The 23239-nt window shown below is 52.0% G+C and overlaps 2 protein-coding genes across 4 annotated transcripts; one reads left to right on the top strand and one right to left on the bottom strand.

Annotated features, from left to right (window-relative positions):
• The first annotated feature begins 200 nt into the window (after positions 1–200).
• ANKLE2 (ankyrin repeat and LEM domain containing 2) lies at positions 201–16020 on the top strand. 2 transcript variants are annotated; one of them, XM_028133661.2, is made up of 13 exons: positions 201–412; positions 2884–3306; positions 5137–5328; positions 6968–7167; positions 7244–7432; positions 8566–8688; positions 10556–10622; positions 11277–11449; positions 11526–11632; positions 12283–12455; positions 12810–13458; positions 13915–14046; positions 14459–16020. In XM_028133661.2, exons 1-13 carry the CDS (start codon positions 226–228, stop codon positions 14679–14681), a joined length of 2838 nt encoding a protein of 945 aa, XP_027989462.2. In that variant the 5' UTR covers positions 201–225; the 3' UTR covers positions 14682–16020. The 2 variants fall into 2 exon arrangements, with proteins under 2 accessions (XP_027989462.2, XP_027989460.2); XM_028133659.2 differs by having other exon boundaries at positions 5137–5340.
• Positions 16021–17390: 1370 nt separating this feature from the next.
• Positions 17391–22905, bottom strand: PGAM5 (PGAM family member 5, mitochondrial serine/threonine protein phosphatase). Of its 2 annotated transcripts, none has more exons than XM_008157237.3 (6): positions 22682–22905; positions 20573–20751; positions 19841–19966; positions 19672–19760; positions 19428–19561; positions 17391–18365 (listed from the first exon to the last, which is right to left on the bottom strand). In XM_008157237.3, the coding sequence occupies exons 1-6, from the start codon at positions 22870–22872 to the stop codon at positions 18215–18217; spliced, it is 870 nt and encodes a 289-aa protein (XP_008155459.2). In that variant the 5' UTR covers positions 22873–22905; the 3' UTR covers positions 17391–18214. The 2 variants fall into 2 exon arrangements, with proteins under 2 accessions (XP_008155459.2, XP_008155460.2); XM_008157238.3 differs by having other exon boundaries at positions 19428–19558.
• Positions 22906–23239: the final 334 nt, after the last annotated feature.

Genomic DNA, 23239 nt, shown 5'->3' with positions numbered 1-23239 from the left:
GGCCTCCTCACACCGTCAGAGGTCGGGGCCGCGGCCACGCTCCCTCGCTGAGTTACCGGACGCAGGTCCAAGCGCCGTGGCCCGCGCGGGTAGCCCCGGCACCGCGCCGGCAGAACCCGCGAGTCGCTCCGTCAGGCATTGTCACGGGCAGCCCGAGACGCGGGGTCCTTAGGGGCGCGCGTCTTCTCAGCGGCGACGGCGGCAGCGGCCGGGAGGGCGGTGGCGATGCTGTGGCCCCGGCTGGTGGCCGCCGAGTGGGCAGCGCTGGCCTGGGAGCTGCTGGGCGCCTCGGTGCTGCTGCTCGCGGTGCGCTGGCTGGTGCGGCGGCTGGAGAAGCGGCCGCGGGGCCAGGGCCGAAGCGCGCTCCCTGCCCCGCCGTCCCGCGCGGCCGTGGAGCCTGACTCGGACCCGGGTAAGGCCCCTCCGCTCCCCTCCGGCCTGGGCCCACCCCCGCCTGAGACTGCTGTTCCGGGGAGAGGCCGGGAGTAGCACTCCGGGGCCCTTAACGTGCAGACGACGGCGCGGCGCTGAGGCCGGACTGTCTTGTCTGTCTGTCCGTCCGTCCGTCCGTCCGTCCGAGCCTGGGTGACTGCGGAGCCAGCCCCCTCGCGTCTGGCTGTCCGCGCCCTTCCCGTCTCGCGCATCCGCATGGTTCCCGCGTCAGCCGCCCCCTTTGCCCGCACGTTGGGTTTCCAGGGGCTCCGATGGGAAGGCCAAGGTGTTTTTTTTTTTTTTAATGGAAAGCGAAATTGACGTCCCCGCCTGGGAACCTCGGGCTGACGGGCTCCGTGGGGGTGACCCAGGCCTGCCCTCCGCCCTGTCGCGTTGCTGGTGGTTCCACCCGATCTCCTTCCCTTGGACAAAGCCGTAGGTGGCACCTTTGGTGACAAGCTGATCCGTCCAGTGACGCGGTCAGGCCGGCCCGGAAACTCGGTGCAGCACAGACCCCGGACTACGGACCACCCAGAGACAGGCTGTATGGGGCCGGAATTACGCCGTCTTTTTTGCACTAAAGTTTCTTTTTTAAGTTTTTAGCTTTCCATGGTGGAATCAATGTACAGAGCATCCGAATGGGTGCTCTCCCCGGTGGGACCCTGTGCTCCGCCGGCCTCCCCCTTCAAGTTCTTTGGCAGCTTCCGGGGGGCGGCGGGGGGGGGGGGGGCTGTGCAATACAGTGCTTGTTTACAAGAGGAATTCTCCTCTGCAAATAAGTAACAGCCGTTTTTGAAATCTTGGAGTTGGGGTGAGGGGAGGCGGCATCCTAAAAGGTTTTTTGAAAAGAAGTGCACAAGAGTAGAGAGGAGAAATGGGTGAGCCCCTTTTGCCCAGCGTCCTACGACAGCAGGTATTAATGTTGTCTGAATGTGCTAATGGCTCCCAATCTCTTTTTTCCCCTCTGAACTTACTGTCTTCTAAATCTCAGACTTGAAAACTGAAGTGCCCACGTGGTGTGCTATAGGTGTTTCTGACGCTCAGGGCCTCAATCTCCATTGGCTCTATGTCTAATATTCTCTGCCTTGGGTGGACTCACTTCCTGGGCACTTGGACTGGAAATCGGGGAACTTACCCAGGCCGCCTACAGTCCCTCCAGGCCCTCGCATGGCATCTAATCCGTCCATCACTAAGACCTCCTGGTCTAGCCTGAGCCCTTGGCTCCAGCCCCATTAATCACAGTGGTCAGTTCCCTGTCGTTTTTACCTTCTCCCTGATTCTCGCTGTGCTCCGTAGACTTGGCTGCTCGTTCTTCAGATACTTGGGTTAAAGCTCCAGCTCCAATCTGATTGTTTGGTAGCTGTATAACTTGAACAAGTTACTTAGCTTCTCTGTGGTTTGGGTTTTTTATCTGTAAAGCGGGGGGTGATCAGTGATGATACCTACCAGACGGAGTTACTGTTACCGTTAAATAATTCTGAGTATGTAGAGTGCTCAAAATAGCACCAAGCACAGGGGAAGGCTCACACAAAAATTAAGCGTGAGCTACTTGTTAGTGTCCGCAGAAGGACTGCCAGAGCTATCTATGTGTCTCCTCTGTTGTAAGTCTTTGCATAACTTCTGTCACATACAGAATAAAGTGCAAGTCTGTCTGTGGGATACATTTCTGGAGTTGGAGCTTTGATGGTCTGTCCAGTTGCCGTCCTTGTTATTGGCTCCAAATTACACTCCAACTAGCAGCAAATGAGTGTGCCAGTTTCCCCAGCGATTACCGACTTGGAATGTTAGTGTGATCCTGCCCTGTGATTGTACTAGGTGATAAGATTCTTATCCAAATGACCCAGATACTGGGTATCTTAATTTTGTTTATGTTGTGATAGATTTGGAAACCAAAGACTTAATGAAAATTCTCATAGGGAGTTCATAGACTCCGGAGTGTGGACAAACACTGCATTGAAATGAAACTTGGAAGCCAGCTTTTTTTGCCACTATTTTTTTTTTATTGATTTGATATAGAGAAGAAATGATTGATTTGTTGTTCCACATATGCATTCAATGATTGATTCTTTTTTTAAAAAAATACTTTTGTTGATTTCAGAGAGGAAGAGAGAGAGGAAGAGAGAGAGAGAGAGAGAGAGAGAGAAACATCAGTGATGAGGAGAATCATGGATTGGCTGCCTCCTGCATGCCCCCCACTAGAGATTGAGCCTACAACCCAGGCATATGCCCTTGACTGGAATCGAACCCAGGACCCTTTAGTCCATAGGCTGACACTCTATCCAGTGAGCCAGACTGGTTAGGGCCAATGGTTGATTCTTATATGTGCCCTGACCAGGAATGGAGCCCAAAACCTTGTCATATCTGGACAATGAGTTTTCTAGCCAGGGCACCACTTCTTAAAGAAAAGATTTACTTAAACCATTGAATTGATTTGTGTTGTTTTGGGCCCAGGTGCAATGACAATGGATGACATCTTAGCTCGACTAAAACTCCTGAGTCCAGATGACCTCAGAGAAGAAATTGTCAAAGCCGGATTGAAATGTGGACCCATTACTGCAACCACAAGGTTCATTTTTGAGAAGAAATTGGCTCAGGCTTTATTAGAGCACAGAAGAACCCTGCCATCACACCCTCCCTACCAGGCCACCGTAGGAAGCCCAGCAGAGCAGATCAGCTTTTCTGAAGACAGAGATTTTGGTTATAGAGTGGGCTTGAACCCTCCGGAGGAAGAGACCCTGAAGTCTGAGACCTGCTCCCTGGCCTTCAGTGCTGGGGCCGGGGTTGACAGCCTCAAAACTGTGGAGAGGGCGTCTACTGAGCCGCCTCAGTACTATGGCGTGTACCCGGCCTACGAGGATTCCCCAGCGAGAAATGGTAAAGTGACAAGTATGATGTTTTTTACCTAGGGAGCGGGTGCCTGAACAGCAAGGGTAAGGTGATCTTAAAAATCCCAACAGCAGAGGAGAAGAGAGAGTAATCTAGTCACCATAATCGTTACCCCAAATTAACCACTGTTGGCATTTTTATGTAGGGCTCTCCTTAAAAATTTTTTTGATCTATATATGAATTTTTAAAAATCAAGAAAAATATTTATTAGCTGGCTACTATTTGTTAATTAATCATCTCCCTCCTTTTTAAAAAATATATTTTTATTGATTTCAGAGAGGAAGGGAAAGGAAGAGAGAGAGAGAGAAATATCAGTGATGAGGAGTCATTGATTGGCTGCCTTCTGCACAGCCCCCCCAATGGGGACCAAGCCCACAACCCAGGCATATGCCCTTGACCGGAATCGAACCCAGGACCCTTGAGTCCACAGGCCGACGCTCTATCCGCTGAGCCAAACTGGCCAGGGCCGTTTTTTATTTTTTCAACATAACCTGAACATCTATTATGTTAATGAATGCAAATGGGCACTAAATAATCAACATCAAAAAATTGCTGTTTGAAACAAGTGAAATAGTATTGGAAAGAATTAATGAAAACTTGTTGATTAGGATATAATGTATATATTATATATACAGTACATAAAGGAAATGTGAAATTTCTTTCCTCCTCCCCAGTACAATCCTATTCATTAGAAGTAACCACTTAATAATTGCTTTTGTGTATATAGGTGTATATAAATGTACATTGTTTCATTTTAGTTAAAAAGTGGTTAAGTAGCCCTGGCCAGTGTGGCTCACTTGGTTGAGCATCATCCCAAGCACCCAGAGGTCGCTGGTTCTGTTCCCTGTCAGGGCTCATGCCCAGGTTCCTGCTCAACCCCCATTAGGGGGCGTGCAGGAGGCAGTAGATCGATATTTCTCTCTCTTCCTCTCCCTTCCTCTTTCTCTAAAATCAATTTAAAAAATATATTTTTAATGGGTAAGTAAAACTGTCAGGTTAGAGGGATGCATTCTTAAACTTTGAAAGCTGCTGCCCTCCCAAAGGTGTTACCATTCAGTGTATCGAGAGTTGCTTTTCAGTCTCTACAGTACAATATTGAACTCACGTTTTTTTCTAAAAAGGGAAAAAACAGGTATCCATTCAATCATTTTGTATATTATTGAACTTTCTGTCACTTGCATGAGAGAAAGTTTTATTTTGTTTTAGGTCGATTGCCTTTTTTATATGATTATAGTCTTTGTATTTATTTGATGGATTGCTTGGTCATTTGGTCATACTTATTGAACATTTTTATTGAGCAATGGGCATTACCATTCTGTTATATCGTTTAAAATTTTTTTTCTCTCAATCTGTCATTTGTATTTTATGTATTTATGAGAATCTCATACAGAACTAGTTTGTGATAGTTCCCCTGCAAATCTTTAATATTTTTATATAGTCAGAACTTTCTTTTCCTTTATGTATTCTAGACATACTTAAAAAGGCATTCCCTGACAAAATTATCTCTGAAATTTTACACTGTTTTGCTGATATGTTCGTAGTTTAACCCATGTATTTCATTTCTTATGAATATATTCTTGGGTAGAAAATTACACACATGTATAAAATATCATGTTACTTATATCAGCACACACAGATAATCAAGCTTACTGTGCTCTTTCTGCTAGCTAAGTCCCTTTTTCTTCAGGATTAAGAGTACGAAACATTAAATAAGAGAAAAGTTAGGCAGCTGGGTAACAACTGTTTACTGTTAAACCCAGTGACTACGTCACAGTGGCTCCAGTTACCTCTCTGTTTTCCATCTGTTATTTTCCCCAGAAAGAATTCATGTTTATGAAGATAGAAAGGAAGCATTGCAAGCTGTCAAGATGATCAAAGGATCCCGATTTAAAGCTTTTTCAAGCAGAGAAGATGCTGAGAAATTTGCTAGAGGAATTTGTTGTTATTTTCCTTCTCCAAGCAAAACTTCACAACTTTCTCCTGTTAAAATAGCATCCCTCTCTAGCAATGGTGGGTTAAAAGGTAAATTATATAGCAGTTCACAAATTGGCATTACTATCAAATTTGCCCACAAGTATTCTGTGCTCTCTTTCCTTATATACAGGAATTAGTTTTTTCTGCCTTTGAGAGAAGTCCAGTTTGCCAGGAAGTGAAAGCCCAGTCCATGGAGCAGCTGGAAGAGAATGGGCTGGCCTGGGGGGAGCAGGGACCATGAGGGTCGAGTTGAGGGGGAGCTGAATGAGTCAGGCCGCTACTCTAGGCCCCAACGCTGACGGGCTGTGGGAGAAGCAGTGAAAGGATCACCATCAACCTTTTGTCCCGTTCCCTCTGTCTTCCTATCTCCCTGTTGCTGATTAGATTCAGAGCCTTTTTTTTATGCTAAGACCAATCTATTGCTCACCTGAAGCTACACCTGCTTCTAGGACTGTGGCCCCAGCTTTGACCCAGACAATCCATTCAGTCAGCAAGGTGACCACACCCCTTTTGGCTCTGAACCCAGTCTTGTGAAGGGGCCTTTGTTGTCAGCATTGTGCAAAGCCCTGGCCTCCGTCTCCTCTCTTCTTGGGGCTCGCAGTTGTCCTGCTTCCGAGGCTGGCTGGGGTCCAGAGGAAGGCCCTCTCCCTGCAGACATGGGCCATCCGTCGAGAGTCCCATCTGCTGCGTTTCCTCTCTTTCCTTGCTTGGCCGATGCTTCTTACAGGGAAACCAGAATGATTTCAAACAAGCTTTCCTCTGGCCAGTGTGTGAATTTCCCTCGAGAAGATCGCTTTCAGACTTCTCCCGGTGTTGTCATTGAACCGATAGACATCACTGTGGCTCACTGCCTTTGTGGGAGTGCGCCATGTGCTTTAAGATCTGGGGGCAGTGCCATGGCCAGGTATCCCAGTGCCCCTCCAGCTGCTGAGCTCGAGGCCTTTCCCAGAGCTTTCCCAGCTGGAGTCCAGGGAGGTTGGCTCTTCACTTACATGCAGCTCCCTGTGCTCGTGCCACTGCGGAGGCTAGCACATTGGCTGTCTGCTGAGGACTGTCATCGGTCCCTACCTGTCACTCCAACTAGTTCGCAGACTTAGCACCCTCAGTGTAGCACATGGGGGTGCTGAGAAAATGTTCATGAAATTAAATGTTCTTCTTTTAAAGAAATCATGTTTATCGGGGGATCATCTATTACTAGAGGCCCAGTGCACAAATTCGTGCACGAGTGCGGTCCCTCGGCCTGGCCGGAGATCAGGGCCAATTGGGCTGGCCGGCTGTGGGGAGGGACTGCAGGAAGTTGGCCGGCCGCATGAGGTTGGCTGTGGAAGCACACTGATCACCAGGGGGCAGTTCCTGCATTGAGTGTCTTCCCCCTGGTGGTCAGTGTGCATCATAGCGACCAGTCAACCAGTCTCATTCTGTTGTTTGGTCACTCGGTTACTTAGGCTTTTATATATAGATAGGTTTTTTCAACTAACTGGTTTTTGGGTTTCATTTAGCTGTTCTGTCATTTCTTGTTACTGTTATTGTTTATGTTCTGTTTAATCACTTTAACCTTTATGTTTATTAATTTCTTCTGTCTCTTTTTCTTTAGATTATTTTTAGTTCCTTTTCAAATCTGCATTGGTTGTATCTGTAATTTATTCAAATTAAATGTTCTTAAATCGTCTCTTAGCAACAGATGGCTTGTACTTTTCTGAGTCAGAAACCGTAAACAGAGAGCGAGCAAACAGCTATAAAAATCCCCGTACGCAGGACCTCACTTCTAAATTGCGAAAAGCTGTGGAGCAGGGAGACGAAGACACCTTTTCTGACCTTATCTGGAGTAATCCTCGGTATCTGATTGGTTCGGGGGACAACCCAACCATCGTGCAGGTAAGCCTGCATCCAGCATCCTTAGCTTCAAGGCTCTGGGTGGCAAACATGAAGCTCAAAATCTTGTTTCCTTCAGGAGGGATGTAGGTACAATGTCATGCATGTTGCTGCCAGAGAGAATCAGGCTTCCATCTGCCAGCTGACTCTCGAGACGCTGGAGGACCCTGAGTTTATGCGGCTCATGTACCCCGATGACGCCCCGGACATGCTGCAGAAACGAATTTGTTACATCCTCGATCTGTACCTGAACACGCCCGACAAGGGGGTGAGTGTGGCGCCTTCTCTTCCTTCAGTGACGTGACAGCCAGTCTCGGTTACACCAAGACTTGTGTTCCTGGCTTTGAGTATTTGCCTAATCCCTGCACTTTGTCAGTGCACGTGGAGGGCCAGGAAGGAGACGTGCATTCATTGAGCTTAGGAACCTCCTGACGGTTGGAAAACAGCCACTCACACACACGTCTGCCTCACCAAGCGGGGAGCTGTGACCATCAGGCCCCTGGGCTGCAGGCAGCGTGGGAGGTACAGCTATAGGGACCAAGTCAGGGAGTTGAGAAGCACCTGAGAAGCATCGTGGACTTGGGTGGAGTATTGTTTGTGGCTTTAACTTTCTAATATTTTTTCTTTTTTAAATACTTCTCTTTCTTTTTAAATTTTATTTTTCAATTACAATTCACTCACATTCAGTTATTTTGCATTAGTTTCAGGTGTACAGTATAGTGGTTAGATAATCATATACTAAGTGGTCCCCTAATATTACTAATTTTTTTATTTTTCAGTTACAGTAGACATACAATATTATATTAGTTTCAGGCGTACAGCATAGTGATTAGAATTTATTTAACTTACATAAAAGTGATCCCCCTGATAACTCTAGTGTCCATCTGACACATAGTATTGCAATATTACTGACTCTACTCCCTGTTATATCCCCATGACTGTTTTTATAACTGGCAATTTGTACCTTCATCTTTTTCATCCAGCCCTCAAACTTGCCCTTTCACTTGGCAATCATAACTTTGTTTTTTGTACCTGAGTCTGTCTCTTTTGCTTGTTTGTTTTGTTTTTAGATTCCACATAAAAATGAAATCATGGCATTTGTCATTCTCTGACTTATTTCACTCGACATAATACCCTCTCGATCCACCCATGTTGTCACAAATGGCAAGATTTTGGTTTTTGTTTTTTTATGGCTGAGTAATAGTCATTGTACATGCCTGGGTTGCGGGCTCAATACCCAGTGTGGGGGGTGCAGGAAGCAGCCAATCAATGATTCTCTCTCATCATTGAGATATTTATCTCTCTCCCTCCCTCTCTCGCCCTTCCTCTTTCTGACACAATTTTAAAAACATATTTAAAAACAAAAAGAAGAAATAACTGTTCTTTCTCTGCATCTCTCAGGGCTACGACACACCGTTGCATTTTGCTTGTAAGTTTGGGAATGTGGATGTGGTCAACGTGCTTTCTTCACACCCTTTGATTGTAACATGCCCACGGAATAAATGTGGTAAAACACCTGAGAATGTAAGTACCTGTACATGCTGTTACTGTGTAGTGTTAGAAATGAAAATCTAAAAAAAAAAAGAAATGAAAATCTGTAAACTTCCAGTCTGTGATCTCGGCCACTGTGAAGTGAGGAGTAACTCTGACTGTGAGTGTGTGTGCCCACAGGCACTCCTTAGAACATGTCTGCTGAGGAAGATGCATCTACAGAGCCGGGAGGGAATGAACAGCCCCAGGGTGCTGATTTTATTTTATTCTCAACAGCTCAGTCTTTTATCAAGTGTCCTTTGTACATACCTCAGTTGACCAGGGTCAGAGAACAGAAGAGGTGGTAGTGATGGTTGTAATGATGGTAGTGAGTGAGGGTGAGGGTGAGGGTGATGGTGATGGTGATGGTGATGGTGATGGTGATGGTGATGAGGGTGGTGGTGGTGATGGTGAGGGTAGTGGTGGTGATGGTGGTGGTGGAGGTGGTGGTGATGATGGTGAGGGTGATGGTGGTGGTGGTGATGATGGTGAGGGTAGTGGTGGTGATGGTGATAGTGATGATGTGTAAACAGCTGACATGTTCAGCTCAGGGGGCACCAGGGGCTGTCCTAAGCCCTGCCCACACATTCCTGCCTGACCCTTACAAGCCTTACAAAGCAGACCTTGTCATGATCTATACTCTGGCAATTGAGCACAATGTGCCTTAGAAAGGCCAGAGGGTGTCTGTGCCTGTGAAGTGGAGAAGGAGTGACCTGACCATGGATTAGAGCTGTTAGCTGGCCTGGACCCGCGCCCTTTAGAAATAGAACCTGGGAGGGCCCAGTTCAGAGAGCGATCGCCTTCTTTGTACTTGCTGTGGTTACACAGTGCCCACTTTCTGGGGAAAGTGTACAATATACATAAAAAGAAAACAATTTAGACAATCATACAATTGAGAAATTAGCATTATTTTGCATATATCTGATTTAACATTTTCTGTGCATATATATATATACACACTCACACACATATTTTTTGAATGTTTTTTTGAGAGAGAGGAAGGGAGAGGGATAGAGAGATAGAAACATTGATGAGAGAGAATCCTTGATTGGCTGCCTCCTGCATGCCCTTCACTAGGGATCCAGCCCACAATTTGTGCGTGTGCCTTGACTGGGAATTGAACTGGTGACGTCCTGGTTCGTGGCAACCCCTGAGCCACACTAGCCGGGCATATTTTTTCAATATAAATTGCTGTTTTGTAACACATCGCTCACCATTAGTTACAGACTTATAAACATAGTTGCTGGAGTCCCAGGGTCACTGCACAATTGTACTGTAGGTGAATTCTTATAGGTTGGCAGATGGTAATTATGTGGTTCCTTCCTTATTTGAAGGTTATTGGGTATTTTTTCTTCTAGCAAAAATGTTCTTGTCACTACAATTCTTCGAGGGCTGACAAAGTTCATTCCTGGAGTTGCAAAAAGCAAACATTTGTGTCCCTGCTATGTAGGTGTTCCGTGTCAGCCCTGCCAAGCCGCAGGCTCCAGGCAGCGGGACTCGGAGCATGGAAGGCTGTGAGCCTGGCTGTGCGCCTCTGCTCTGACTCAATCGCGCACTCTAAGACTTCCTTTTTGTGCAGAAACTTAGCAAGTGTAGAGCAGCATGCAAAAGGAAATGAAAGTGACCCATAATCTGAGTTTTTCTTCCTGTCCTGGCCCCTTAAGCTGTTACAGATGTTCTAGAAGTACACGGTTTTTGGTTGTGGACTTTGCGTAAGATACTATTCTTACTCTTTGAGTATAAGATACTATTCTTATTTTGTTGACTTAGGAACTTGGTTTTATAAAACTTGAATGATAAGAAAATGTGATAAATTAAGATTTAGAATGAACTTCACATAACTCTGTGTGTTTTTAAACAGGTTATTTGTGAGAGAAGCAAAAATAAATCTGTGGAACTGAAGGAACGAATTAGAGAATATCTAAAGGGTAAGGAGGGGCATCGGTGCTGGAGTGTGAGGTGTGAGGCCCATTGTTGGGCAGGACCGGACAGCGTCCAAGCCTGGCTGTGTTTGGGGAGTGAAGCAAGGGCTGTGGGTGAGCTCCACCTGGCAGCTCTCGTCATAGTGACTGTTTCCTGAACACCCAGCTCGAGTTCCAGATCTGTCTTCATATAATCCCTCCTTTGATGCCTGTTGTTCATAGCCTCACCCCTTACCCTCTGCAGGCCATTCACGTAGCAGGTGTATCTGACCTTTCTCAGGTGGAAGCAGGTCAGAGAGGCTGGGCCCGAGCTCCCTGGCTGCTCAGTTGTTCGTCAGGAGCTCCCTATCGTCCGTTTCTGTGCCAGGCCCTGCCCCCTTGGCAAGGCCAAGCTGCTCCTCCCTTGGCTCCCTGGGCAGTCCCCACTCCTGAGGCATGGCCGGCCCTGGGTCTCCTCACTCTGGGCCCAGAGTTGGATTGCCTGCTCGGCTTTTCAAGACGTGACCTGTTGGGTCTGTGGAGGTCCGCCTCTGGCTCGGGGCCTCGCCCCTCTGGTCCGGAGCTGGTGGGATGGCCTCTGTGCCTCCCAGCTGGCAGGCTCTTACACCCTGAGGTGAGGAGCCATCTAAGCAGGTGGGATCAGCCCTGGTGTCTTCCCAGGTCACTACTACGTGCCTCTCCTGAGGGCAGAGGACACGTCGTCCCCAGTGATCGGGGAGCTGTGGTCTCCAGACCAGACGGCCGAGACCGCGTACGTCAGTCATGGTGGAGGCAGCCCCAGAGACCCCGTTCTGACCCTGAGAGCCTTCGCAGGGCCCATGAGTCCAGCCAAGGTGAGCTGCTGTGGAAGCTTCTGGCACGAGCTCCTCACTGCCCCCTTCGCACAGCTTACACATTTTCTCCTCATAGGCAAAAGATTTTCGCAGACTCTGGAAAACCCCGCCTCGAGAGAAAGCAGGCTTCTTCCACAGTGTCAGGAAATCGGACCCAGAAAGAGGCATGGAGAGAATAGGAAGGTAGGAAAGGCGTCGCAGGCATGACCGCTGCATGGCAAAGTCGTGTGTCCTGCACTGTGTGCTTGTGCTGACGGGTGGGAGCTCGTGACATCTGCCTTGAGAGTCGGAATTCCCAGGAAACCTTGCTTCCTGGAGCTCTGGTTCCTGCAAACCTTGTGCATGCCGCAGTCCCTCCCCAAGGGAACACAGTCATGCCGCCCGTGTCAGGGGCGGTAGGGTTTGGAGTGAGGTGCCCTACAATGGGTGCTTCCTTGGCAATGAGGGAGAACATAGAACACAAGACTCAGGGTGGCTAGAAGCTGTAAGTCATAATCAGGAGCCAAATTACAGTGTAATCAAATAGAGCGTCATTGAACTGCTTTAGAACTTTTTCACAAAATCTGTGCCCAGTTTCAGGTGTACCGCTTGAACTTGAAAAGAACTTCTAAATTTTTAGGTACCTGGCCAAAACCAGAATCCTATCCAACTGTTATCACTGTTTTATTGAAACTAACCGTTTGTCTGTTTTTGCTGTTTTGCCTTTTATCTCTGTGGTGTGTTGTGAAGGTGTGTCTGGTTGCTGTGTTCTTCCTTAACTGGCTCTTGGCTGTGTGACAGCTGTGGGAGTTTTTCCTCTGGTTGCACAACTCTCCTGTGCTTTATTCCCACAGGCAGCTGGCTCACGAGCTGAGGTACCCCTGGGTCGAGTACTGGGACTTTCTGGGCTGTTTCGCTGACCTGTCTTCCCAGGAGGGCCTGCAGAAGCTGGAGGAATACCTCGCACAGCAGGAAGTGGGCAGGAAGGCCCAACAAGCCCTGGGAGAAAACGAGGCTTCTGCCTGTGGTGAGGACCTGTGGGCGTCCCTGTGCTCACAGGACGGGGACCCAGAGCACGTCCCTGCGGATGCATGAGCGCCTGCTGCTCCTCTGCCCCTCAGGCTCTCGGTGCCCGGGGTCCTCAGATCAGAGGGAGGCACCAGGCCGCCCGCCCCTCCCTTTGGCTGCCTTCTCCTTTTCCTGGAGGCTGTTTCAGTTTGCCTACCCTGCTGGTCCTTCCCGGGAGCAGGGTGGGTGGTTTGTCTTGTGTCTGAGGAGGAGGCTGTGATGAGATGGGTTGGTCATGGGGTCTGTGCCGTGCCGAGTGCATGCCGTACGGACTCTGTTACCTGCACCTGAGGAGCCCCTCTCTCCCTCACAGGCTGTCGTGGGAAGTGCAGCAATCCCATCGCTGTGAGGGCCTCTCTGGGTGAAGACCATGACCTGAGCTTGGAAGAGATTAAAAACCGGCAGAACACAGCTCGGAACCACAGCCAGCCCACAGCCAGGGCCTCCAGAGACTCGGGGTGTGACATCCTTCCCTTGGAGCAGAGGACCGACCTTATCGAAGACGAGGTGCGGTCCTGTCCTCACGGCAGCAGGAATGGCTTCTGCAGCCCCGTGAGCGGTGGCAAGACCCAGCGTGGGAAGAGGACAGAGGCCGCGAGCGGGGAAGAAGCCCTCTCGTCACCTGTCTCCGGCTTGACTGTTGAGTTCGATAAGCTCAAATTGCAGAATCTAGGAAGTGGGTTTTCTGAGACACCAAATGAAAGTATGAAAACGAGAGATGAGAATATCCTGACGTCGAGAACAGAAGCAGTGGACAGTGATGTGGTAGAGCCTCCTGCGGCCGACAGACTCGGAAGCAATCAAGCAAGGACAGAAAGCGAGATATCAGTGGGCATTGCGAACATGTGCCTGGGCCCCCACTGTCCCGGCCACGAGGCCCAGCACAGCTGCACCTCTGCGTCCTCGGAGCCCTTGGGGGTCGCCGCCAGGAAGGAGCCTGTCCGGAGGCTCTTCCTTCTGGGGTATGAGTGGGTATGAGCATGTGGGTGGCTGTGGGACGGGTCTGAGCGCAGTGATGTGGAGTAAGGGATGTGCGTGCGACACTGACTGGTTCTCTGAAAGCTTTGCTCTGCCATAGCCTGCCTGGCTCTTGGGCTGGTGGGACCCTGTCCTTTTTAGCTCATCCTTGTGCTGCTGTCCTTCCTGGGGAAATGGTCGCCCCCAGAATGACTGGAACGTTCTAAGAATGTAGCTTGTAGGAAGAAAGGCCTTCTGGGGTCAGTCTACGCCTCCCAGGTGGCCTGACCAGGTTGGTGGTTCTCAGCAGTGGAAATAGGACTGCGTTTTCACAGCAGGGGTGGGTCTTGGGGGCGGTGGAACACTGTAAGGTGTTCCCTACACCGTGCTGGGTCCCTGAGTTAAGATGGGTGTGAAGTCTGTCCTAGTCACACGTGTCTCTTCTCTATGATGCCGTTCAGGGAAGAGCCGTCCAAACTGGATCGCGATGTCTTGGCAGCTCTGGAGGGTGCAGACCTGGACCCTCAGCAGCACCCTGCTGTGCACAGGTGGAGGAGTGCTGTCCTGGGCTACCCACCCTCCGACAGGCAGAGGTACCACGGGCCCAGGGGTTGCTGGTACTAGTATTCGGAGCGACTGATTATGACCCACATACACCTGGTGGTTCCCCAGGGCACTGCCACGCTAGCGTGTAGCTCCTCATGTGCAGCCATGGCTGGGCACTGCGGAAGGGAGGTCTGTAGTGGGTGCAGGAACAGAAGGGTGCTGCTGACAGGGAGGCTCCAGGGAGGAGTGCCCGGGGTTCCTGGTCATGGTCACGTGGGGTTCACGTGGACAGTCACATGAGCTGTGAGTCTTCAGGGCCAGTGTTCTGAGCTTCTGAGGGCCTCTGGTTGGAGCCGCCATGGAGCCTTGGCTCAGGAGCAGGAGCCCAGGTCCTGTTGTGGCCTCCACGCTCCCCACACCCCCATATCCGTGCTGACAGACCTTTCTTGGTTTCCTCAGTTGGCCGAGCCCCTCGATAAAAGGGAAGTTGACGTCTCAGCTGCCGGATCTCGATTGCCCGACGAGCTGCAGCCCAGGGAGAAGTGGTCCCGCAGCGGGCAGCCCCAGGAAGCCCAGCTCTGCCCCCCAGTCCCCCCGTATGGGCAGCCCAGGGCGCTACAGCCCTGCCAACGGGAGCCGCCTCCGCAGGATGGTGCGCCTGGCCCCGCACGCCGCCTTGTAGGCTGGGTGCGTGCTGGGCTCACTTCATTCAAGAAGGGTGACGTGTGTGTTGCTGAAATTCACAAAAGGATATATTCTGATTTACTTACTAACCTTCATTTTGAGAGTAAGAGTTTTAGAAAATGCAGATGTTTCATGTAAAATTTAGGTTTCTGGCATTTTGAGAGAAGTTGATGAAAGCAAACGCGGATACATTTTCTGAAAACTCAGCGTGGTGATGCAGCCCACAATGACATTTTGGTGCGCGTGTGGCGGGAGCTAAGCTGCCTGCATTCCCACAAATCCCAGTGGGTGCTGGAGGTGGTGATGGCTGTGTGGGGCCAGCCCCCCCCCCCCTCCCCCCCCCCAGCCATGCTCACTTCAACTGTTCTGCAAACTAAGGTGATTTTGTTCACCTTCCTTTTCTGGGGGGAGGGTTTTTCACTTTTTGGTTCTCCTTGGTTAGATGAAGTTAAAGCTGTTCTTTCTCTTGGACGAAATCTGCAGCCATCGGGAGGCGAATGATAGTCAAGCAGGATTCGCACAGCCAGGAGGTGTTTGTTTCCGCCAGCTCTGAGCTGCGTGTGCGCTGTGCTGCCGGTGCAGGGCGGGTGGGATGATCTGTAAGTTGTTTTTTTTTTTCAATTTTTTTTATTAAGGTATTGTATGTGTACATATCTTACCATTGCGCCCCCCCCCGCCCACACACACACACTGTAAGTTGTTCTTGGTTTTGAAATTATCTCCTATTTTAGAATTCACTTCAGTAGGAGTTCCTTTATAACATGTCACCTTTTAGTACAGAAACTAGAGGTCCACTTTAGACTTTTGGCAGGTTTGAGCCTGGTTTAGTTACTCGAGTGTGGTTTACTGTAGGGGTCCTCCCTCCCGTCTGTGTGCACAGAGCGTGGGGTCACCACAGCTCCCGGCCCATACCGGATGCCCAAGGACAGAAAACTACCTGTGCTTTAACTGACTTCAGTGCCTTTTGTAAATCATTTTTCATTTTTTCTGAGCTTGTTTTTTGAGAATGTACAGTGATACTAAGTAGGTGTGAGATTCTTTTTCATTCATGAAAATTGTTATTTCACACAATAACAAGAGTCAGGTCAGGAATATTAGAATCAAGATTTAGATTTAAAAGTTCTAATGGTGGTTACACAAGGTGTTTTCACATCTAGATATAAGACAGAAAATAACGTTCTATTGTAAAAGCCAATGGCATTTTAAAAGGCATCTGTTCTCAACAGAAATCAGAATGCAGATGTTCACAGTGCTGACCTGTTCTTCCTAGAATCTTACCTGCTGTGCTGTATATTGCTGTAAATACTCAGATGAAATTAAAATAGGGTTTTTGCTGACTACTGGTCCTTGTCGTGTGAAGCTTTGGCCTTTATTCCCCAGGTGTTTCTGCCAGGTGCCGAGTCCCAGTGATCGCATCATCACGAGACCTACAGTGATGATCTTTGTAAAACCAGTTGATGAAATGAGTTTTTTTAAACCCAGGTTTTATGCTGACCTCTCACCTGTTACCAGGCCAAATGCCCTTAGTGTTCGGTGAGACTGTTCACCTCAGTCGTTTCCTGCTGGGTTTGGCCCTCTCATTCCTCACAGTGTGAACAACGTTCTGGCATCGGTTAAATCGCACAGGTTTCCCCCCCGCCTTTGTGACGCTCACAATCCGTGTCGTTTCTGTAGTTGGAAAGAGGTGACTTGGGAGCCGCTGTCCAGTGGGTTGTGGTGCTGGGCCCGGGAGGCTCCCTCTGTTGTGAAGTGAGTGTCCGTCCCATAGACAGATGGGACCACAGACAGATCCTCTGAATAACTGTTACATGTTTCCAGAAACTTCCACAGCTTCCAGAGGAAAGGTGGGTTGTGGGATACCTGCCCGTTGGGTGTAGTTTTGAACGTTCCCTGAGCCAGGCACACTCACTGAACTGCTGGAGGCACAGGCTTTCCCTGTGCCTGACACGGATGTTGGCATGTGCACAGACACCACGCGCGCTGGCTACAGACTGCACTACATTTCTGTCTTCAGGTGCCTCAACAGGAAATTCCTAGAACCAAACAGCAGCAGCACAGAACACTGCCTGCCTCCCTACCTGTGCCCGTCCGGTCCCCTCATGGCACATGCGTTGCTGATGTGCTGTTTTGGCCAATCTTCAGATGTGGTTCCCTTTCAGAAGCCCCTGGTCACCTGTCCCACCTCGAGAGTTTCCACCAGTCACTGTAACTGAATGCCCAACACCCTCCTCCCGCTCCTTAGCTGCACCCCCCTTGAGGGGGCTCATTTCCAGTTTCTGGAAGGCTGCCTTGCTCCTCACAGGTTGTGCAAAGGGCAGAAATGCCACCAAAAAGGTAGGTCTAAAGACAGGACAGGGAAGAGGGCCTGTAGCCCCCGGGGTCCAGGGCTCAGACGTGCTGGGCTCCCGGGCCTCACACAGGTCAGACGTGAGTGCACCTGTCACATTTGTGGTTTTAGAAGTTGGCACAGATCCTGGGTTAGCTGTCAAAACTATTCCTAGAAATGGTGCAGGTGGTTGCTACTTCTAAAATGCCATTTGTCAATGTCAAGACTCATGGTATTGGCTCAGGGCCTGTCACTGAGGCCTCTGGTGGCAGCTGCCCAGCAAAGCCGTCATTCCTGGGTGTGTCAGCCAGTGTGGGCTGCCTTTATCAAGCTGCACAGGCTTCTTGGTTTCTTTAAAACATTATAATTAGTACTTTGAAAACCAGTAAAATAAAGTTTTATTTTGCAGTTATTTCCAAAGTTGACAGAGACATGGATCAGACATCCCATTTAGTTGCACTGCAGAAAAAGTTCATAACCACTTCATAGAAATTGTAGTTTTTGTAAATATTTGGGATGGGCACATCATTGTTCAAATATTTTAATCCATAAGCCTAAAAGTTTAATAGCCAGAGGCAAACAGAATGAGCTGTTAGCTATTTTACTTAAACAGGACTCTCTTCTGGCTGTTCCCCACCTGGCCCCTCCCATGAAACCAGCAGGTGGCATCCCCTCACCTGCCCAGGTGCTCCTGTGTCCAGAGAGGCTCATAACAGGTGTGTTCACACCCAACAGCATCAGGGATGCAGGACTTTGGAGTGAGACAGTGGTTTTCCATGCAAGAACCAGATGGAAAATCTTTATTTGACAAAGTGACCAAAGGGTTTAAGAAATGTGAAGAATGTACGAAGCGAAATAAGTTATGGATGGAAATGCTGGGCTCTCCGAGTCCCTGGTGCCGACGGGCTTTGCCGAGTGCCTCAAGGGCTCGTGTGGCCACTGCGGGTGCTGTGATCTCCACAGTGACACCCGTGAGGAGGCTTTGGGGTGAGACTACGGCAGGAAACCTCGCCAAAGGACCAGAACGTTCCCCCTTTCCATCCTGGGCCAGAAGGACAAACGCGGCGATTTAGACACTTCACCTCCGCCTGGTCCTAGAGAAAAGAAGTGACCGCAGCGTAGTCTGTGGAGTGGATGGAGGCAAGGTCTCCGTGTTTTTGGAGGCTCCCATGCCAGAGCCGGGCACGGGTGAGGAGAGCGGGGCCTCAGGAGCGGGAGATCTTGTCCGGAGGCATGAACCCTGTGTCCCCGAGGGCCCTGAGTGCCACGCAGCCGTCAGGCCGGACCACCAGGTGGGTGATGCTGCCATTGTTGAGGGAGAGGCGGAGCCAGCCTTCTGGAGGGAACTGCAGCGCCCTGGGGGGAGAGGGAGAACGTGCTGCAGGGATCGGGTTGCCGAGCTCTAGCCCCCACCTGCAGACCAGGCGCTGGGCCGAGGGACAGCATCTGTGGGATTGCATCACACATGTCATGACCTGCACATGCGTCAGAACACAGTGGTGTCCTCTGAGTGCACACGATTTGTTTCCATTGTGACAGACGGGCAGGGACAGCCCAACAGCAACACGCCCAGAACGTGTCCCCAGGAGCCCAGGCCATGAGAGCCCACGGCCACCGTTAGTGTTTACTAAAAAGCCCAGGGTTACGGGGTCACCAGGCATCCTCTGTGCCCAAAGCTTGGGGACGAGTAGCATGGCCCCGCTTACCCTATACCGGCAGCCACCGTGCGTTTTGTCAACTTAAAGGAATAACCCTGTTCCATAGTCTCCTGTCCCTTCACTGTCCTCAGCGTCTGCCCTAAGTCAGACAGCAGAGCACCCTCAGTCACCACGGAGACGCTTTGGCTCTTTCTGGCCCTTCAGTTAACATAGGTCACCCTTACTCCAAGCCCCAAGCACCCCTGGTGCCGTTTCAGCACGGGGGTCACCCAGCAGGGACTGCTTAGGCCAACCTGTCCAAGGATGTGAACAACGCTCTGTCCACACAGCACAGCAGCCCCCAGACAGCTTGCCCTCAGGTGTCCAGAGCAGCAAACAGCACCCCCAGGGGACACAACGCTGAGGCTGGGCCCCCAGAGCACTAGAGTGAAGGGCGTGGAGCCCCGGCGCCCACCTCCCACCTGATACAAGCAAAGGGAGGCAAAGATTGGTGACTCGGTCGGTGTGAACCCGAGGAAACAGGATGTGAGCACGTCACCACCGAGGGGAGACACGACTGTGCAGGGACAGGGGCACACATACGGAACGGTGCCTTCACCCAGGGCCACGCTCACACCACCCGGGACAGGACCTCGGCAACTGCTGCCCAAACACACGATCATGAGAAACTCCACGTGAAAGACGTTCCGCCCGACACGCGGCCTCCAGGACAGTGTGCAGGCCAGAGGCAGCCGGGCCGAGGGCGCCGAGGGCCCCTCACCTGCACACGATGTAGCGGATGACATTGGCGTGGCATATGAAGATCTCGTAACTGTCCTCCTGCTGCTTGACATCCGCCCGGTGGATGTAGTTCCGGAAGGCGGCCTCGATCCTGGCTCCGTCTTCGTAATACTGCTGGGGGCAGAGAGAGGCACCTAAGCCTGGAGGCGGCCAGCCCAATGGAGGGAGGAGGGGAGTGCCAGGGGCAGCAAGGGAAGGGAGACCACTGTCCTCGGGCGTTTTACCACAGCTTCCGGCTTCCAGTGAGACACCGGCGGGTCGGGCTCGATGGGGGCGCCTTCCCTCAGCAGGTCGGTGCTGACGGTGGAGACACCTGCGGAGGGAGCGGCAGGGATCAGCGGAGACCCCCGGGGTCTCTTCAAGCTGCTGGGGGAGCGGGACGGCCACACGCACCTGGCAGGTGTTTGCTGATGATGTCGGTGGTCTCTACTGCGCGGGTCATGGAGGAATGGACGATTTTATTAAACTTCAGCCCCAAGCTTGCAAGTCGGAGGCCAGTGAGCTCAGCCTGTTCACGACCTTGAAGGTGAAACGTGAGAATTACATGCTGCTGGAGTCCCTCCTGTGTACCCCACAAACACTTCAGTCCTTACCAAGAAACAATGAGACGATCTAGTGACCTTCAGTCCCAGGCAGAAGAAAACGTTAAAAACAATGACGAAGGCAGAGGACCGCTAACATCTGGGTGGGCCCTGCCTACCACCCCTGAGTCCCTCACACCAAGCTCACTCAACTCCGTCCAAAGGCTGAGGCTCCAAGGCTGTGACCCCGCGGGCTGTGTGAGCCCCACAGACGTGAACATGGGTGTCGCTGCCTGCGCCAACTCCCACGGCCCGGGCAACCTCGTTTTCTGGTGCTGCACAGACCTTGCTTTTTTTACAAATTGAAGGCAAGACCCTCCACCAGCAAAAAAATGACAACCGGCTTTACTGCCGTGGCCCGGACCCACACCCACGGCATCTTCGTGATGTTTTCAGTTGAGGGCGTTTCCAAAGCCTGTCTCGTGTCAGAGGCTGAGAATCACCGAGAAGGACAACGCTCCAACCTGGGCCGAGGGTCCCCGACACAGGGAGGCTCAGGGAGGCCGGCCGCAGGGGCCAGTCGGGGCGGAGCCCCGCCACGTACCCAGGGGTGTCAGGGTGCGGTCCTTCTCCCGGGGGGCATCCGTGTGGTACTGCGAGTGCCTGATGAGGAAGATGTGCCGCGTGGCCTTGGCTTTGTAGTTGTCTATCCTGGACGCCACGTCCTCGTCTCCAGAGCCCAAGTTCCTCTTCCGAAGGTTGACCAGGGAGAGCGGTTCTCGCCTATTGTTGGAACAGGAGACCGTTTGTCCTTGTGACCCCTCCTCACATGTCACCCGTGAGAACGTCTGACAAGGTAGTCTCGCTGTCCGGGGAAAGCACAGGGAGGAGCCAATGCCCTCATCCCCCCAGAGCCGGGTGCCAGGCCTACTGTGGGCGACCAGGTGGGGAGCAGACAGACACGCAAAGCCCTCCTGCAACTTGTTCTGTAGGGACAGACTGATAACAGCAGGTGACCAATGACTGAGAAAGGAAGCAGGTAATGGGAAGGAGTGGCTGTGGGAGGGCGGCCATAGCCCGGGAAGGGGAGGCTGAGTCTGTTAATGTGCTGTCCAACAGTAGCCACTAGCCCTGTGGCTACTTGATTCAAAACAAAGAAAATGAAATAAAATTGAAACTCCACTTCCCCAGTCACGATAAACACATCTTAAATGCCCAGCAGCACATGGGACGATGAGGAGGACATGTTCCCATGATCATGGCACAGATGGGATGGCATCCCGAATGTTGGGAACTGGTGGAAGGGGCAGGGACACAGCAAAGCCACAGAGAAGTGACAGGTGACGGCAGGTGTGGCTGGTGGCTTGCAGAACTGGAGCCGATAGAAACTGAACATCAGTGACACGGGCAAGGCCAGGACAAGCACACACTGGGCTGGAGTGAGTTCTGGGGCAGCAGTGGTGATTCCGGAGCTCTGCCTGGGGGGAGGGAACCCTCGGTGCCCATAGCAACCAAGTTGCCATGGCAGGTGAGTGGGAACCCCGCTGAGCCAGAGAAGACACCCGGGAGCTGCAGGCAGACAGGGAGCCCCACTGTCCCAGGAAGAGGCTGCAGACGTAGAACTTTCCAGCACGGACGGTCCCCCCTCCCATGAATCTAGGCTTCAACCTCAGAGTGAACCTGCTTCCTTCCAAAGGCCTAAGACGTCTGGGAGACCATACTGATGTCCAGAAAAGAGAAGAGAAAATGAGGCGTGGAGCACACAGGAACTGTCATCTCTGCCGACTTCCTGAAAACCTAAAACTACTCAAAAATTAGTTTTACCTTTTAAACGTTAAAGGTTACAACAAAGAATCCCCACCGAGTTCCTGGTAGGACCAGGCTAAGAGCAAAGGGTAGTTCTGTGCCCCTCGCCCAGCCAAGTGCCGTCGGGACCTGGGAACGTCTGTCCAGAGAAACACAACACCCGCAACGTGGGCCATTTTAAACTTCCGAGCAGGCAGGTGCGGGAAGCAGGAAGAGACGGAGGGGATTTCATTCAGGAACTCACTTTATTTATCCAATGTGTCACCGGTACTACCGGTAACTAAGTACCTACGCATCTGCACTGCTTTGGTTTTAAAATTTAAGTTAACATTAAATGAGACTAAGAATTGTTTCCAGGTCACAGGAGTCACCTTTCAAGTGCTGATAAGGGCACGTGTCTGGGGCCAGGGACCGACCCAAGGTCCCGGGAGGCGCCTGCGAGTCCCGCCCCGGCGCGTCCTCCCTCCTCAGCATCCACACCCTCCTCTCGGCGCGGTCAGGAGGGACCGACAGCCACCTCCAACCGGAGCGCGTGCAGGGATGGACCACGGAGACAGCCCCGCCGCGAGGTCCTCTCCCCAGAACTGAAGTCGACTCCTTGGGTCAAAATGACCACTGTCCCCGCTTCCTGCGCTCGCCCCTCCGAAGGACCCTCTGGGCAGACGAGGGGCTGCGGCTGGGGTGGCGGGGGTGGGGTCGCCCCACGTCACACCAGAGACCCCGCACGGAGCACGCCGCCCTCTGTCGAACCGGCTTGCCAGACCGAGGGGAGCGGCTAGGGGCCGGGGGGACCCACCCCCGCCACCCTCCTGCGCCCCCGGCCACCCTCCTGCACCCCCGGCCACCCTCCTGCACCCCGGCCACCCTCCTGCGCCCCCGGCCACCCTCCTGCACCCCGGCCCCGCACCTGTCCCAGTTGGGGTTCCAGACACCGGGCCCAGGATGCGGGGCTCCCGCCCACGCCGGCGGCTCGACCACGCGCGGCTCCGCGTCCCCACCCGCACGGGGCTTTCCCACCGCCACGGCCGAGAAGAGCACGGCGGCCGAGCCGCCCGCCAGGCCACAGGCCGCCAGCTGCAGCGCCTGCCGGAACGCCATGCCTGCCTGTCCCTCCCGCTTCGCGCACGCGCTTAAGAGCGCGGACGGCGCGCGGCGCAGCTCACGCTTCCGCCGACGTCAGGTCCCGGCGAGCGGGCCGACGCTGCGGGGCGGAAGTCCCGCCTCCCAGGGCTCACGGGCCGCGGGGGCAGCCGGGAACACCGACTTCCGGAACAAGGTGCAGCCTTGAGGTGAGTGACTGTTCTGTGGTTCCCGCCCCCCCCCCAATTTCTGCAGAAAGTCGGGGTGCAGGTCACTGTAGCCTTCGAGAGCGCGCGTTTCCGCGGCCCGGACAGCGCGGGGCCCCGGGTGACTGCAGGCGCGGAGAGGAGGCGGGCGAGGCGGCCTCGGAGATGAGAACTTGGGG

The sequence above is a fragment of the Eptesicus fuscus genome, chromosome 23, assembly GCF_027574615.1.
Source record: "Eptesicus fuscus isolate TK198812 chromosome 23, DD_ASM_mEF_20220401, whole genome shotgun sequence".
Taxonomy (NCBI): domain Eukaryota; kingdom Metazoa; phylum Chordata; class Mammalia; order Chiroptera; family Vespertilionidae; genus Eptesicus; species Eptesicus fuscus.
Note: the sequence above shows the minus strand (reverse complement) of the source record. Positions and strands in the feature narration are given on the sequence as shown.